General features: G+C 40.8%; 1 protein-coding gene across 1 annotated transcript; it reads right to left on the reverse strand.

The window, feature by feature from the left end:
* Positions 1-5,269: 5,269 nt before the first annotated feature.
* On the reverse strand, positions 5,270-14,839 carry PRELID3B (PRELI domain containing 3B). The gene is made up of 6 exons (XM_004460137.5): positions 14,689-14,839; positions 10,511-10,679; positions 9,237-9,326; positions 8,694-8,764; positions 8,467-8,569; positions 5,270-7,047 (listed from the first exon to the last, which is right to left on the reverse strand). Exons 1-6 carry the CDS (start codon positions 14,718-14,720, stop codon positions 6,928-6,930), a joined length of 585 nt encoding a protein of 194 aa, XP_004460194.1. The 5' UTR covers positions 14,721-14,839; the 3' UTR covers positions 5,270-6,927.
* Positions 14,840-15,256: the final 417 nt, after the last annotated feature.

Below are 15,256 nucleotides of genomic sequence, written 5' to 3' on the forward strand. Positions count from 1 at the left end.
TACACCAGTTGCTAGTTCTTTGTGTTTTCTGAAAAATCCAACATGAGTATGGGAAATAACTTCCTTATCATGAACCAAATGACATAAGCATGGCTTCAGTGTACTGGGATAGGACAGTGCCTTGACTTTCTGCTGTTAAGTGCTGGTTCACATGCACGACCTTAGCTGAACACTCTCCTAGCAATAAAGAAATTGCTTTGCCTTTAAATGACACAAAAATCCTCCTCTGCTAATGGCACCAGGAGCCCCATCTCCTGTAGGATGTAACGGAGAGGGCTTATCTTCTTTACAGGAGCTGAGCACTATTTTGCGATGCCAAGAACATCCCAAAGTCAGGAGAGTTAGATGCCGAGTCTAGCTTGGCTACACTGCAGAGAGAGGCTAAATGATGTTGTTCTCAGTCAGCTCATTGTTGAAACAAAACAACCCAACATAAAACCATGTCTCAACACTCAGAATTATGACATTAGACAGACAGCCCCTAGAAAAAGGGCTAAATTCAAAACACTGCATCTCCAGGCTCATAATAAAATATTTACTAATTCGAAATGAAAATGAAAAGTGCTTAGGGGAGACAGTTCCAATAAGTAAAATTGCTCATAACCACAAGCTGCCAAAGGATTAGTATTTATCAATTTCCTTGCAACTGTGGGTCTGAGGCATTTTAAAAGCAAAACAAGAAAACTATATCTGAAAAACATTCCTTTAATAATTTGCCTTATCTTTGAAATGTCAAGAAAGTAGTTTAGAGATCCAAATCACTTCAGTAGTTTGAAGCACAAAAGTCTGAATTTATGAAAAGCACAAAACTAACTTTTCATTGCATTAAGAATGTAACTTTGTATTACCAATATCTTTGGAAAAGTAGTATTAGCCAAACCCCCTGAAAGTATACATTTGGCAAAACAGTACTCACTGCAGGATCTTGCAGATTTTACTGCCTGATAAAATAGTAGGGCCCTTGCTTGTACTTTTAGTCTTGATGTTTAGGAAGCAGTGATTTGTGAGAACATAAGCAGATGTGGGGGAAATAAAAATGCAATGAACTGTAATTTTTCATGCTACTGGTTATTATGTAACTCCAAGAGCGATTACAAAAGTGGGGAATTCATCCTCCAAATTATTTGATTTTGTGCAGACGAATGAAACAGGTTTAATTAAAACAAGATGGCTCTGTACCTAGGCATTGCTAAATGAACTGAAAATCAATGTGCCAATTACTCTGACCAGGGCCCGACCTGAAACGGCTTTCTTTTCTTATGCCAAAGAACTCCTATAATTTGTATGCTTTAAGTTATTATTCTACTAATTTCTGATGTACTTATAGACCAAAAATGGGAGGGAATGCAACTAAATATACTTTTACTATTTTAAGATACTCTGAAAGAAAATTTAAGATGCAACGTTTCTTCTAAACAAATCAGTAACTTACAGATTATTCCTTTTTCACTTTCACAATTTTTACACTGCTGCCAGAAGTCTTCTCGGCATTTGCTTTGAATTCAGTCTTGAGTGCATCTCTTACTGCTTTTGCACAGATCTGGGAGTATCGGATGTAGCTAAGAAAAAACAGAGAAAAAAGTTAATTATCAATGCTCTAGTAGTCTGTTACCATGCTTTTGTTTTTCTTCCTATACTTTTAATTTTGGTTTGGTTGCAAAGGGCTGTAGAACTAGATTTTAAAATGACTAACATAAAAAAAATCTAAAAGAAGAAAAAGGTTAGAAAGGAACGTACCCAGGTATTACTAGCGTTTAGAAGAGTCACCTTTTTTCCCCTTCTTTGGGCTGTGTCTTCTTTCTTTACTGCACATGTATTAATTTCAAATAAATGTATAAACATTTTTTAAAAATCCCACAGCACAAAAAAGAAAACAGATGAAAATGCTAACAGATGCTATACCATGAAATTTTTCTTTTCTCTATTTAAATTTTTCTCTAATTATATTATTCTTACAAGGAATATATAATTAAAAGAAAAAAAACCATTTTGAATTAAAACTGTTCTTCCTCTAATAACTGAAGACTTCCTTGAAAGTACTGGATTCTGTTTCACAATTCTGACACTGAACATACCTACTAAGCAAGGTTTTGAAATTAAATGGAAACATCATCAATTTTAGCAAAACACCTAAAAGCTTGCTTCCTGTTTGGTAGATGGACTCTCATTAACATCTTATCTCCCAAAAGATGACAACTTCTGTTCCATACTTGGGGGTACTTTTTTTTTTTTTTTTTTAAATGAGAGAAGTTGTAGGGAAACGGACTTTGGCCCAGTGGTTAGGGCGTCCGTCTACCACATGGGAGGTCCGTGGTTCAAGCCCCGGGCCTCCTTGACCCGTGTGGAGCTGGCCATGCGCAGTGCTGATGCGCGCAAGGAGTGCCGTGCCACGCAAGGGTGTCCCCCGTGTGGGGGAGCCCCACGCGCAAGGAGTGCGCCCGTGAGGAAAGCCGCCCAGCGTGAAAAGAAAGAGCAGCCTGCCCAGGAATGGCGCCGCCCACACTTCCCGTGCCGCTGCCCACAACAGAAGCGGACAAAGAAACAAGACGCAGCAAATAGACACCAAGAACAGACAACCCGGGGAGGGGGGGGAATTAAATAAATAAATAAATCTTTAAAAAAAATAAATAAATAAATAAATGAGAGAAGTTGTAGATTTATATAAAAGTCATGCAGAAAATAGAGTTCCCATACACCACAACCCCTCCCAATTATTAACACCTTGCATTAGTGTGGTATCAGTTACAGGTGATAAAAGCCTACTATTACAAATGTACTATTAATTATAATCTAGTTTACATTAGGGTTGTTATGTGTACAGTCATAAGTTTTTGTTTTTTTTTTTTAAACTCTACTCTAGTAACATATTTCAGGTTGTATATATGTTACTCCTATTTTCTCAGACTCTCAAACTGGTTCTGGAGGCTAGAGGGAGAGTTCCAACATCTACTTCCACTCTAATTGGACCTTCAAGCGGTCCAATGTTTCTGGCTTGTATATTCACCTGTAAAAACAACAGGAAAAAAAGGGATAATAATACCTGCTTTGCTGGTGGTTGGGAGGATGAGAGACAAAGTGTGAAAAAGCATGGAATGCTATAGTTGTGCATACGTATTCATCCTTCCAACGCTACAGAACTTTGCTGAACCTTGGCCAAATCAGGAAGTGCTTGGGTTTCTCAGCTGTATGATAATCAATACCCTCTAGAAGGCAGTACTACTCTACCGAATCAAATGGTAAATTGTGTCACCTGCAACAAGGTACCTTTACTCAACCAGGTACAGAGACCAAGAAACCAGGTTTGATACTTAGACCACAGCAACTCCCATTACACCAGGGGCCATCTCCTCCAAAGGGCTCCATACTTCTGCCACGAGTCACCTTTGCGCAAAGTGCACTACAACTTACCAAGGGCTATCACCCGTTCTACCAATAAAATCTGAGATTAAAAGTTTAAAACAGAAAAAAAAATATGTAACATTATAGGACACCTGTAATGCACAGACTGTGTAACATTACAGATGACAGGAGGAAGGGCCAAAAATACTAACAATGGTTCTATCAAGAGAACGTCCCGCCCCTTCTGCTTCCCAAGTTTTACAAAAGCTATTGCCTTTACAATGTAAACAATATTATTCAAAAAGAAAAGACCCCTTTAAGAATAACTCTTTCGTTGACAAGTCTACCACAGTCAACGCAAGTTTTCAATGCTATTTTGTCTGATGCTCATCTCTACCGTAAAAGGTGAGGAAAGGCTGGATTAGCATTTTACAGGTCAAGGTCACGAAGAATTACGGGTCTTGCACCCACTCCCGAGTGTTGAGTATCTGGGAAGGGGGTCTGGGGCCTGAAGTTGCACACATGAGTTGGGCAGGCCTGGACCTCCCGGGAGGGGCGACGATGACCCCCGCGTCCGGAAAGGGGCCGCGGGCCCGTCCGCGTGCTCTCCGTCCACAGAGACGCCATCTTGGCGGCAGGAGCTGCGCCCGAGGGGCCGGCTCTCGCCCGGGTGGCCTCACTGGGCCCACGGACCCGCGCCGGCCGCGGACCCCCGGAGGCTCGGCGTGACCTCCTGACCCCGGGCCGGGAACTTCCGGCGCCCTTCCCTCCGGAGGCCCGGGCCTACCTGAGCCCAGCCTGTCGCCAGTACGCCACCATGATGTCGCGAGAGTGGAGCGCGACGGCCAAATTGTGGGGGAGCGTCAACGCCGGCTCAGCCCCGCGCGGCCCAGCGGCAGGAAGGTCAGGCCCGAGAAGCGGAAGGGGCGGGGCCCCGCTGCCCCGCCGCCGAAGCCAATCCCCGGGCGGGCCGGCCGCTCGCGCCTGCCTATTGGCTCTGTGGGGGCCGGCCAGACCGCGGTTTGTGCCCCTCCGGCTTCCGTAGGAACGGGGTGGCCAGCGCTTAGCGCCCGCCCCGCCGAGAGAAAAGCCGCGTGGCTCGGGGAGGAGGGTCTCGGAGAGCGACCCCGAGTACGCGCCTCGGGGCTGCCTCTGGCCTTGGCCCCGGAGAGTGCGGCTGGGGACGCCTGTTGTTCCCGCGAGCTCTGGGCTCCGATCACGTTCTGCAGACACTGGGCTCTCGGCCTTCTCATATGTCCTGATAACTGCAACTTAAAAAGCACTTAAGCTTATGTCTACTTTCCCGGGGTTACATTTAAAAAGGCATTGGAAACAAAAGCGGAGCTTCGGCGGAAAGTGTGCGAATTCCCCAACATCTTAGTTTTAGGCGGTAACCTGTGACCTTGTGACAAGATGGGGGCGGGGGGACCGGGTTGGAGTGGGAAAAAACTCTGAGGGGTGAAAGCTGGAGCCACAAAAGAGAACTCACAGCAACAAAGAAAAGTCCTTATCCCCACGTTTCTAATTTAACAGAAGGAAACCCTCACCTTGCAAAACAGTAACTTTTATAGCCGGAAGCAATTAAAGTGTGTTTTCTAAAAGAAAAAATGAGTTGTGCTCGCCAATTTTAATTACTAAAAAAATTACAATCAGGAAAAACAGGGAAGTTTTTAACTAGAAAGGTTTTCCTTTAACTCTCTAAGTTCTTTCTTTAATACCAAATAGAATAAGGGGCTCAATAGTTCAAGAGTTTAATGACCACTACTCCAGTTTAGTCCTTTTAAATGCATTTCCTTTCTGTGTTATTTATATTTTAACAGGTAAATGCAAAAATCACTAGCTATTTAAACAGGCAACTGCATTAGAAAATGAAAACTTACACAACTTTAACATTAGATCCAGAGTAAAAAAAAAATCAAAGGATAAAGAATTTGCTTAGAAATCTTTTATCATTAGGACATTACACTTTTTCAGAACAAGTATAATTTACAGGAATTATACAAGACAATTTTTTTACCAAATATAAAAATTTAGCAATGTTTCAGTTGCAAAAACCATCTCTGGTTACAAAAAATAATCAGAAACCTTATTGTATTTAGGGTGCTTTTACAAATGTCCTAAGAAGTCTTAAGCTAAATAATATTTTATGTAGAAAAAATGCTACTTTTTAAAATAGTTTAATACACTATTCCTGTGGTTTATATACATAAACGAACTGGTCTCTCTTATATGAAACCTAATTGGATGTTTTCCACTTGTACATAAAGCACTGTAAAATAAAGGCAAGAGTTAATTGCCTTTAAAAAAAAATACTCTGTATGGAGCAAATAAGATTATTTAGTGGTTGACAATTATCTGCTACAAAATATAAAACAAAATACATTTACTGGATTGTTTTTCAGATTGCAGCTGCCCACTGGCATCCCAAATAAGGATTTCCCATAAACAAAAGCAGCACTGAAGTTCACTTAGTGATTAGGTCAATCCATTTTTTTTCTTTATTCTTTTATCTTCCCCACCACCCCCACGCCCTGCAGTGGCACCATATTATTAAAAACATCAAGTACCTGGGATTTATGCTTCAGATTAAGACATCATTTGAGTAATTTCAAATGATGTACAGCTCTTCATGTAAAAAAGATGTTTTGTGGTCACAATTACTTCAAAAAGTAATTATATTCAAATAACCTGACATATCATGCTTTAGCAATTACAGAACCATGATTTTGACACATGGCAATTTATGAGTTAGGCAAATGTGAAATGCTAAAAGATGTGAACAGCTGTTCTTCTGTTTTAAGTTTAGAGTGCTGCAAAATTCAGGTAATGACTTTATTTTTCCAGTTAACATAACCAGCCCACGGTACAGCATACTAAAGCATAAAGAGTTTTCGAAGTACAAATCCAAGGAAGGTAATACCCTAAGTTACAAAACTTTGGCAAATTAATACAGTACTCTTTAATACAATAAAATCATATTTTTGTTGGAGTTATATGTTATTTTATATTGATAGTTTTCACTCCAAAAATATCACATAAGTACCAACTCTAAACACTGTGGTTTTTAATGGTGGTTTAAAGCAGAGCAAGTTTGTAAATACAAAATAACATGCTTTTAAAAGTTCCAATTTTCTACTTTTAAAGAGTCCCTTCATATAAGCTACTGAAGTTTACTTTAGTAGGAATAACTGTGTGTGCATAATACATTAAAGTAGCTTTGCTTTGTTCTGGGGTTGGTCCAAAGCAAGGTAGAGTTCCAATGCATGAAAAGCTTTAAAATTCTACCTTAAGGGGATTCAGTATGCCAACACCAATTTCAAAGTACTTTTTCAAAAACTGTAAAATTTAAAAATAAATACTGGAACCCTTAAAATAAGATGGCCATTTCAAATAACACAAATTTCAGATGGTCTCTTAATTAGAGGCCCCGTATCTCTGTTTTCATGAAAAGTCACAAACCCTTTCTTCAGCTTATTACAAAAAAGTCTACCTAAAATATAGTTGTATTTTTTTCTTTAAATAACAAATAAATATATTGCCAGCTTGGAAAGACCTGGGGGATCCAATGTTGTATACCAATTTTCATTATCATTTCTCTACAAATGCTGCCGCCGCCATTGGTGTCCTTATGCTTCCTCTTGCTGAAGCTGCCAACTCTTCAATCTCAGCATTTAATTTATGTATGACCCATTCCATTGCTTCTCGGCCCTTTAAAAAATTCAGTACATTCACTGTTACCAAGGGAGAGCAAAGGCATGTATCAAATAAAGATACATCAGGAAGTAATAAGGAGAGTTACAAGCATAACCAAACCTCACCAGGGCAGATTGCTTTTGTTCTTGCTTATTCTTCCCTAATGTTATTTACCAAATAGCAAATGCCTTGAGCAACTGGCTTGATCTGTAAACTGACTTCTATTTTGTATGCAAAAGGTGTTCTCCAAAGCATCTACAATGCAATGACAGTGATGTCTTATTTATTTCATGATTAGAGTGACTCCCTTTTTGGGGGTGAGAAGGTCAAACACTTTTATGGATTCTTTTTAGGGCAACATTTTAAATCAAAATCTAGTACAGGGACCTACAGATCTGCTCTCTGACTTTTTACTTGCCCCTTCTCTCTCTGGGCTCTAGGAAGTTACCTGAGAAGCCAAAAAAGGAGCACTTCATGGCTGTCCCTCAGGGCCTTTGCACACATAGCTCCTGTGCCTGGGTACATCTTCCTGGCAGACCCCTCATACCAGCTGGCTCCTCACTCACTGGGCATAAGCATCACTTTCTTGACCATCTCACCCACTGCCTCATTAATACTCGCATTTCTTTGTTCTTTTTGTTTCCCAATGACACACATGATTATGTGATCAGCACCAATTTCCTTAGTTCTGGGAGGACAGGGACCACATTGTTTTGTTCCCCACTGTACCCAGTCTAGCCTAGTACTCTGCCTGGCACAGAGAAGGCATCTAATGAATATCTTTTGACTGCTGAATGATTGTATATTAAACGTGTCATAAAACAGTGCGCGATGTATCTCCTTCTCTAAATTTACTGCATTCTCAATGGGGTGAAAATTCCCCCCAGGGTTATGTGTGAAAACACTTAACTCTCTTCTCATGTATGAAATACAAATATGTTTTTCTGTGGTATTACATTTTCATGGGAGGTGCTCAGGAAAAAATGTTTAAAATCGATCTGGGGGTAGAGGTGGAGTAATGAAAAGAGTTTGAGAAATAGTGCTTTACACAATGACAATCCAGCTACACATGAAAGCTGCACCACACACTTCCCATGCTACCTCATGCTAACTCTTCATTACTCTTCATGCTAACTCTGTGAGATGGAGAGTTGAATGGGTAAGTAGGAAGTAATCCCCATTTCACAGATGGAGAGCTAAGTCACAGAAAGTTTAACTTATTTGTCTAATGCTGAAAGTCTAGTAAGGGTCAGGGTCTGGATGTGAACTCAGGTGTGGTGGACCCCAGAACCTGTGCAAATCACTGCTGCAAGTCACATGGCTTTTTGCCCACAGTGGCGGCAAGGCAGCTAGCAGGGCCACATGTGTTTGGAAGGAAGTTCTGCCAAGAAAGGAAACCAGGGAATAATGACAAGTCAGAGCCGCCTTACTTACTTTATTAGCATTTGAAGAAATTGTACTTGCCATCAGTCCTTCCAGGTAACTACTAAGGCTGACTCCTTTCACAGTGATTATGGCTTCTTGAGTCAAAACAGTTCTGTAACAAAACACATTCACATAGCTTCAAAATGATCCTGTTTTCATTTTTTAAAGAACTATTTGATTAAAAAAAAAATTAAACCACCCTATAAAATAAATTTGTTAAAACACTTTTTACTCACTTTTCTGGGTCTTGAGAATGTGGTTTGTATATAAGTCTCTCATCTACTGAGACCATATTTGTAAATGAAATCTATAGAATGAAAAGAAAAAAAAAAAGGCCAAACCATTTTGGAAACTAAAGATTTAAAATATTTTCAAAATTAACACCCAAACCAAAATCTTACTAGCTAGCTATACATGGAAAAAATGGAAACAAAAATAAACAATCCACTTTGATATTACTATGGAAATAGCATTTAAATTTCACTATTCGTTGCCTACTTATTAAAACCAATAAATTTGAGAAAATGTAATAATAATAATAATAAAATGGCTAGATTCCCAAATTCATCTTATTGTCAATACTATCCCCTAGAAAAAGCCAGGATCATTTCAGCAGTGAGGCTAATGAAGCTGCAAACATGCAAAGAAAATACAGCCAGTAAATGATTTCTTTCCAAACTACATTGAAGAACACATATTCATCTACATACTAACAATGAAAGAGACAAAAAATTGAGCCAAATAGTTCAAAATTGGAACAAAAGATAGTCCAAACTTACATTAGTAGATTTAAGTTCCATTGTTCTCTCTACCGGATCTACTACTGAATGTTCCTGCACATATGTTTTGGTTCTTGCTGCACCAATAAGCTAAGTAAAACATTCAGAATTAGTAATTCAGAAGAGGAAGGATTTTTAAACAAATCTATCAATATTTTATTTTAAAGGTAAAAATGTGTTCTAATATCCTGAACAAAAATGTTTCATAAAAAGCATGAGAGAACAGACAAAAGTCAGAAAAGAGGTCCATTTGAGAGGAACAAAAATTTATACACCATGAATAAGAGGAGACTACCAGCTACAAACAGGAATCAGCCCACTGAAAATATATGTAATATAATTAGGATGCAGAAACTGCCAAGGTGCAATGATGGAGAAATGAAGCTAAAACATGGAAATCAGATTTGGGGAACTATGGCTTTCAGGAAAAAAGGAAAGCTCAAGAGTATCTGCCAATATATTCTTAGAGTAGTCCAGGAAGGGGTGTGATGATTTCATTTTTCAGACAAAAAAAAGAGCTACCTCATGATGGAGGAAATGTATCAACATTGAGTATCACTCCCTGTGTTCTGACCCCAGGCCAATCCCAGATCTTACTTATTTTTGTGTCCCCATTATTAATGCAGTGGTTTGTACAAAGGAAGCAACCTGTAAATTCCAATTGAAAAATGTATCTGATGGATCTACCTTCTAGAAAGAGAAGCTCTACAGAAAACCAGACCCATTTATCACACAGAGTTTTGTCATGTTATGGTAAACTAGCATTTTAGTTCCTTGTTGGTTAACCAACCAGCTCACCACAGCCTGCCTACTTGTAACTGAACAGGATTGTTTCTAAGCCTACAAGAGGAGTACCAGACCTGTGAACAAATGTGGTAAGAGCCAGGTACAAGAATATGCTCTTTATTTAATGTGTCCAACCTATCAATGACCACAGGAATTGTCACCTACCACCCATGATCAGACCATTACTTCTGAATCCCATTATTGGTCTCAAGTTGCAAGGGAAAGCAGGAAGAGCAGAATGCAACTCTTTTTAGATTATACAGCATCAGCTGGATTCCTTCAGAAGGTTTTATCAGGTGCCTTCATGAAGGCTGTAATAATATTTCCAATTCATTATACACTCATAACTCAAGTTTATTATAATACAATTTGAACTGATGCAAAAATGACATTCAGAATTGGCGCCCACAACCTATTTGAAATTATAATGTGGTTTAGAAAACTTCTCTACAGCAGTCACATTTCCACAGGCCTAAAGACACACTTACAGATTTCACAATGGAAGGCAGTCCCCACTCTGTGCTGAGAAGTCTATGGCTGTGCAACTTTCCAGAGGGATCTATGTGTCTGTCCAATACGTCAACTCCAACCACACTTGGGTTCATAGGATTTGGGTATTTCTGCATGGCAGCTGTTGTAACAGTTTCCCATGGGTGGCTGCCAACATGAACCAAAAATCAAACATTTAAAGTATGCATATGAATCACACAATAAGCCTACCAACTTATTTTTTACAATTAAAGTTTAATTAGTTAACCTTAGGAAAAATCATTTTTATATACTTTATTAAAACTTGGAGGTTTACAGAAAAATTATACTGAAAATTCAGAGTTCCATATTTCCCTTCCCCAATTATTAACACTGTATATTAGTGTCAAAATTGATGAGAGGGAATATTACTTTATGAAACACTGACTGAATGATGATTTTGAGGGATGGATTTACATTTTATAATTTCTCCGGCACAGAGGTGTCCTGTAAAACTGATGGCTATAAAAGATGAAAATGGCTAACAGAGCATTATAGTAGTTTCTAAAATAATCTTTCCTATTTACCATCATCCACTTCCACAGGTAAATTTTATTTCTACCAAGAGCCACTGATTTCATAAAAGTATACTAAAAATTATATTCTACAGTAACAAGCAGCAAAACTGTGATTATTATATCATTTATTTCTGTTTGACCCCAATTCTACGAAGCTATAAAGAAGTAACAACAGTAAAAGAACTTATAGACATTGTATATTTTTAGAGATTGTGCAAAAAAGACCAAAAGCATTATTGATTTACATACAATATTAAAAAAGCTGTTTTTCTCTATACTAACAGTGGTCTCTCTAAGTCAATCTTTACCCATTGTTTCTCTCACATTTGTGATTCTGACTTGTTTTAAAAAGGTCATTCAATACAATATTATTCAAGGCACTCCAAATGAGTTATTTTCTAATATCCCCTCTTAATGTAACAAGCATTTCCTTATTGCCTAGGATTGAAATGAAAGTAACACATCATTTTAGAACTTAGAGCATCTTTACTTTCTTTTAAAAAGCACATGTGTTTGGATGATTCAAAATGTGATGTACACTTTTCACGTCACAATGTATGTGAATAAGACACTTATACAAAAGCTATTCTTTTTAAAAAGGCCTTTATTAACTATATTGAGTGTTAAAGGTGACAGTCTACCTCAAGTCTGATTCCAATCCCTGCTAATACCATTTACCTGTGTTCACGCTTCCATTTAAAGGGAAAAGACAAGATCTGGATATGCTGTTTTAAGCTACTCTGATTTATAAACCATACAGCATTACTTTTTATTTTTCTAAAAGCAAAACAGATAGATATTAACCTATTTCAACTTTTCAGAGAACTCACATTGACAACTACATTTTGTCAAGAGAAGGAAAATCTCAACACCATTCATTTCTCAGAACTCTGGACAATGAGTGACATCATTTTAAATGTTTTCATTTTCTCTATATTATTACAGAAATGAACCTCATTCTGTTTTTAATCTTGAGCCTTATTCAGCAATCAATGCAGGTATATAAACAGAGCTGCTTCATAAATCTAAACAATCTCCACAAATAGAAATGACACAGACGAGCACTCTGATTGTCACCAAGGCAACTATCTGAAATGAAAATCAGGTGAACCTTTTCCCTGCCTTCATCTAGTCATATAGCATGGCAAGCTGGCTTCCATGCACTTATCTCTACCCCCCAACACCTCTAAAAAATTAATAACTGCATGGCTTCAGGGTGCTTTTGCATTATTGTAATTTAGTCACTCTCTCCTCTCTGAGCCAATCTGAAAACATGGATCTGATGTTGACTTAGCTTGGACTAAGACCGCTTGATGAAACCATAGCTAACTCATACATTACAGAGGATACATATTACAATTAACAGCCTTCCAGCAGTTAATTTTAACTGTATTAACCTAATTATGTGAAAAAGATCTCACACTGGAAGACATTCAGCCACTATGGCCACAGCACTAAAATGGAGTCAGGAGAAACTGGGTGTGGTTTACTGACCTGCACAATTTCTTCACCTATAAAATGAGGCAGGGTGGCTGTTAACTCCACTGTGGTGGCAACAAGTATGATTCATTTAATAAAATGTAACCAACCCACAGCAAGGGTCTGGCACATACTGGGCATTGATATTTACTGAGGGCATCAATGAATGAATTCAACTGGGTGCCAACTGTATGCTAGGCTTCCTTATAAGGAAAATATTTATTAGAAAATCAAAGATGGGTAAGGCAGAATGATTACTTAGATGTCACTGTTAGTGAGATCTAGGGAAACAAAGGGAAATAAATGGGTAAGATTTGTGAGGGGTAAATTATGACTTCAATTACAGGTATGCTGAGTTGAAGTCCTGTGGGTTGTGTGAGTAGAGATGTCTGGTATGTACCTGAAAATAAGGATTTGAAGTTCAAGAGAGGATGGGGCCAAAGGTACAAATTTGGGTGTCACAGAGTGTCAGCTGGGACCCTGACTGAATGCCTCGCTTATCTGGGGAGAAAGTACGGGCAATGGCTTCTTCTCCCAGAACACGTACAGCTTTTATTTGAATATGTCAATCTTCGGAGAGGAGGGTCTCAGAGCTTTCATCAAATCTCAGATACAAAGAGAGAGAAAAGGATTAGGAATCACTTACGAATGCAAGACAGGAAGGCCGACAACAGAATCTCATTGGGCATTTACACTGAAGGGGAAAAAGAGAGGGAAAAGTTGAAGAGAAGGGAAGAAAGAGTGGAGAGTGGGGTAGGGACAAGCTTGGGAGAAGAGGGTTAGGAAAGACCAAGCGATAAGAAAGTTCTAAGAAGCAGACACAGAGTCAAGAACTTCTGAAGCATTCAAACCCCAAGAAGATTCAAAGTAGGAAACCATCTGTCATCCCAGGTGCTGAAATGGAGTAGCAAAGGAAGTGACCAGGCAAAAAAACATCAAAAAGACTACAAATCCAGGGTCTTTTTCCTATTAGGAAAGAAAAGAAAGGCTCCTTCTGAGTCTAATAATTTATAGTTTCCAGGGTACAGGGGACTCTCGTATGTGGCTGATTCACAGACTATGTAAAAATGTTTACAACTTTTAAAATTGTCCTCAGAAACACTTTTGAAAAATCAAAATATACTACAAAACTCTATTAACTAAAACAGTATGGCAAAACAGCAAGATCAGTGGAATGGAACAGATAGCTCAGAAATGGATTCAATTATAAATCACAAAGATATCATTTCCAATCAGTGAGAGGAAAATGGACTAGTCAATACAGTGGTGGGAACAGGGACTATTTCTTTATGATAGACTTTACATCATAGAAAATGATACAGCTGCTTACATTTGAGGTTCTTTTGTATAAGGAATCATGGAATCAGAAGGGAATTTAAATTTAATTCCCGACATCCAACTTGTTTAAGGCCTTTTTTGTTATGAAAACTTTCCCACTAACTAAAAGATGTCCTTGAGGTGGCCCCAAAGATAGCATACACTGGTCATACACTGATCGGCCCTGCTGATATCATCTTCATCTCTCAGGTGAAAATGAGTAACCCAAGGTCACACAGTTTGAGAGAGGCTGAGCTGGACCTTGGACTCCAAATCCAAGGCTCTCTTCCTTAGGCCTAGAAGTTAACAGAAAAGGTTTCCTATCTCGGTCGCCGGAACTCACCCTAAATTCACACTGTACCCAAACGATGGCGGGGGCAACGAGACTCTTGACAAAACCCACGCCTTCCCCTCGAGAGTCTTGCGTCCACGTCCTACCAGGGTTTTGCCAAGCTGGATGTTGCAACGAGTAGCCTCGCCCGAAGCTCGGGGCGCAGCCCAGAACCACATGCTCTGCGACGCCCCCACCACCTTAAGTGACCCCTCTCTGGGAGGCCACCTGGGCTTGGAGGTTCGGGGTCTTCCCCGTGGGGACCTTTCCTGGGAGGAGGGCCGGGGCACGCCAGGGGTAGTAACCCTGAAGCCCCCGCCCCCTGATCGCGCTGTGGGGCTCCGCCGACTCAGCTCTCCTCACTAGGCCCGAGGCCTGGAAGCCTCTTGAGGGGCGCTTCCGTGTCGCCATGGCTCTAGGCCGGGCCCGCCTTCGGGCCGGGCAGTTGTCCTCCCTGCCCCTGCTTACTTAGCCCCACCACCCCCAGACTTACTCAAAGACGTGCTCTGAGGTCCATATCTTCATGGTGCCGGCGACAGGCGCGATGTCCGGGCGGCGCTAGGGGACAGCGAGGGAAGAGGCAGCACCTGCCCCCGCCCCCGCCCCCAGTCACCCCAGCCGGCGAGCACTGCGCAGGCGCCGTCAGGCCCGACGCGGGGGACGTCCTCGTCGCGCCTGCCCCACGCCCTATCCCGGCCGGGGTTTTGCCCCAGCCTTGCGCGCGGCGCAGCGAAACCCCGCCCCTTAGCGCCAGGCGCACTGCGCTGGCGCAGTTCCGGGGGAGCGCCCGAGGCCGCCGCCGCGGGCCCTGTGTGCGCAGGCGCGACACGCGGCCGCCGTCCCGCCCCCTCGCGGGCGTCGCGGGCAATGCTGACCTCTGCGCACGGTTGGCTCAGGCCCAAGGCGGCCAGTGCGTCGGGCGGGTTACCCTGGGCAGGGGCCCAGCGCACGCCAGCCTTACGTAGGAAGACGGTTGACGGTCCACTCAACCCACTGATACAGAAAATCCCTGGCAGGGAGCCCCTATGGAAATGTTCCTCCACTCCCAAGTCTATGGTGGA

Source organism: Dasypus novemcinctus, chromosome 24 (assembly GCF_030445035.2).
Source record: "Dasypus novemcinctus isolate mDasNov1 chromosome 24, mDasNov1.1.hap2, whole genome shotgun sequence".
NCBI classification, from domain to species: domain Eukaryota; kingdom Metazoa; phylum Chordata; class Mammalia; order Cingulata; family Dasypodidae; genus Dasypus; species Dasypus novemcinctus.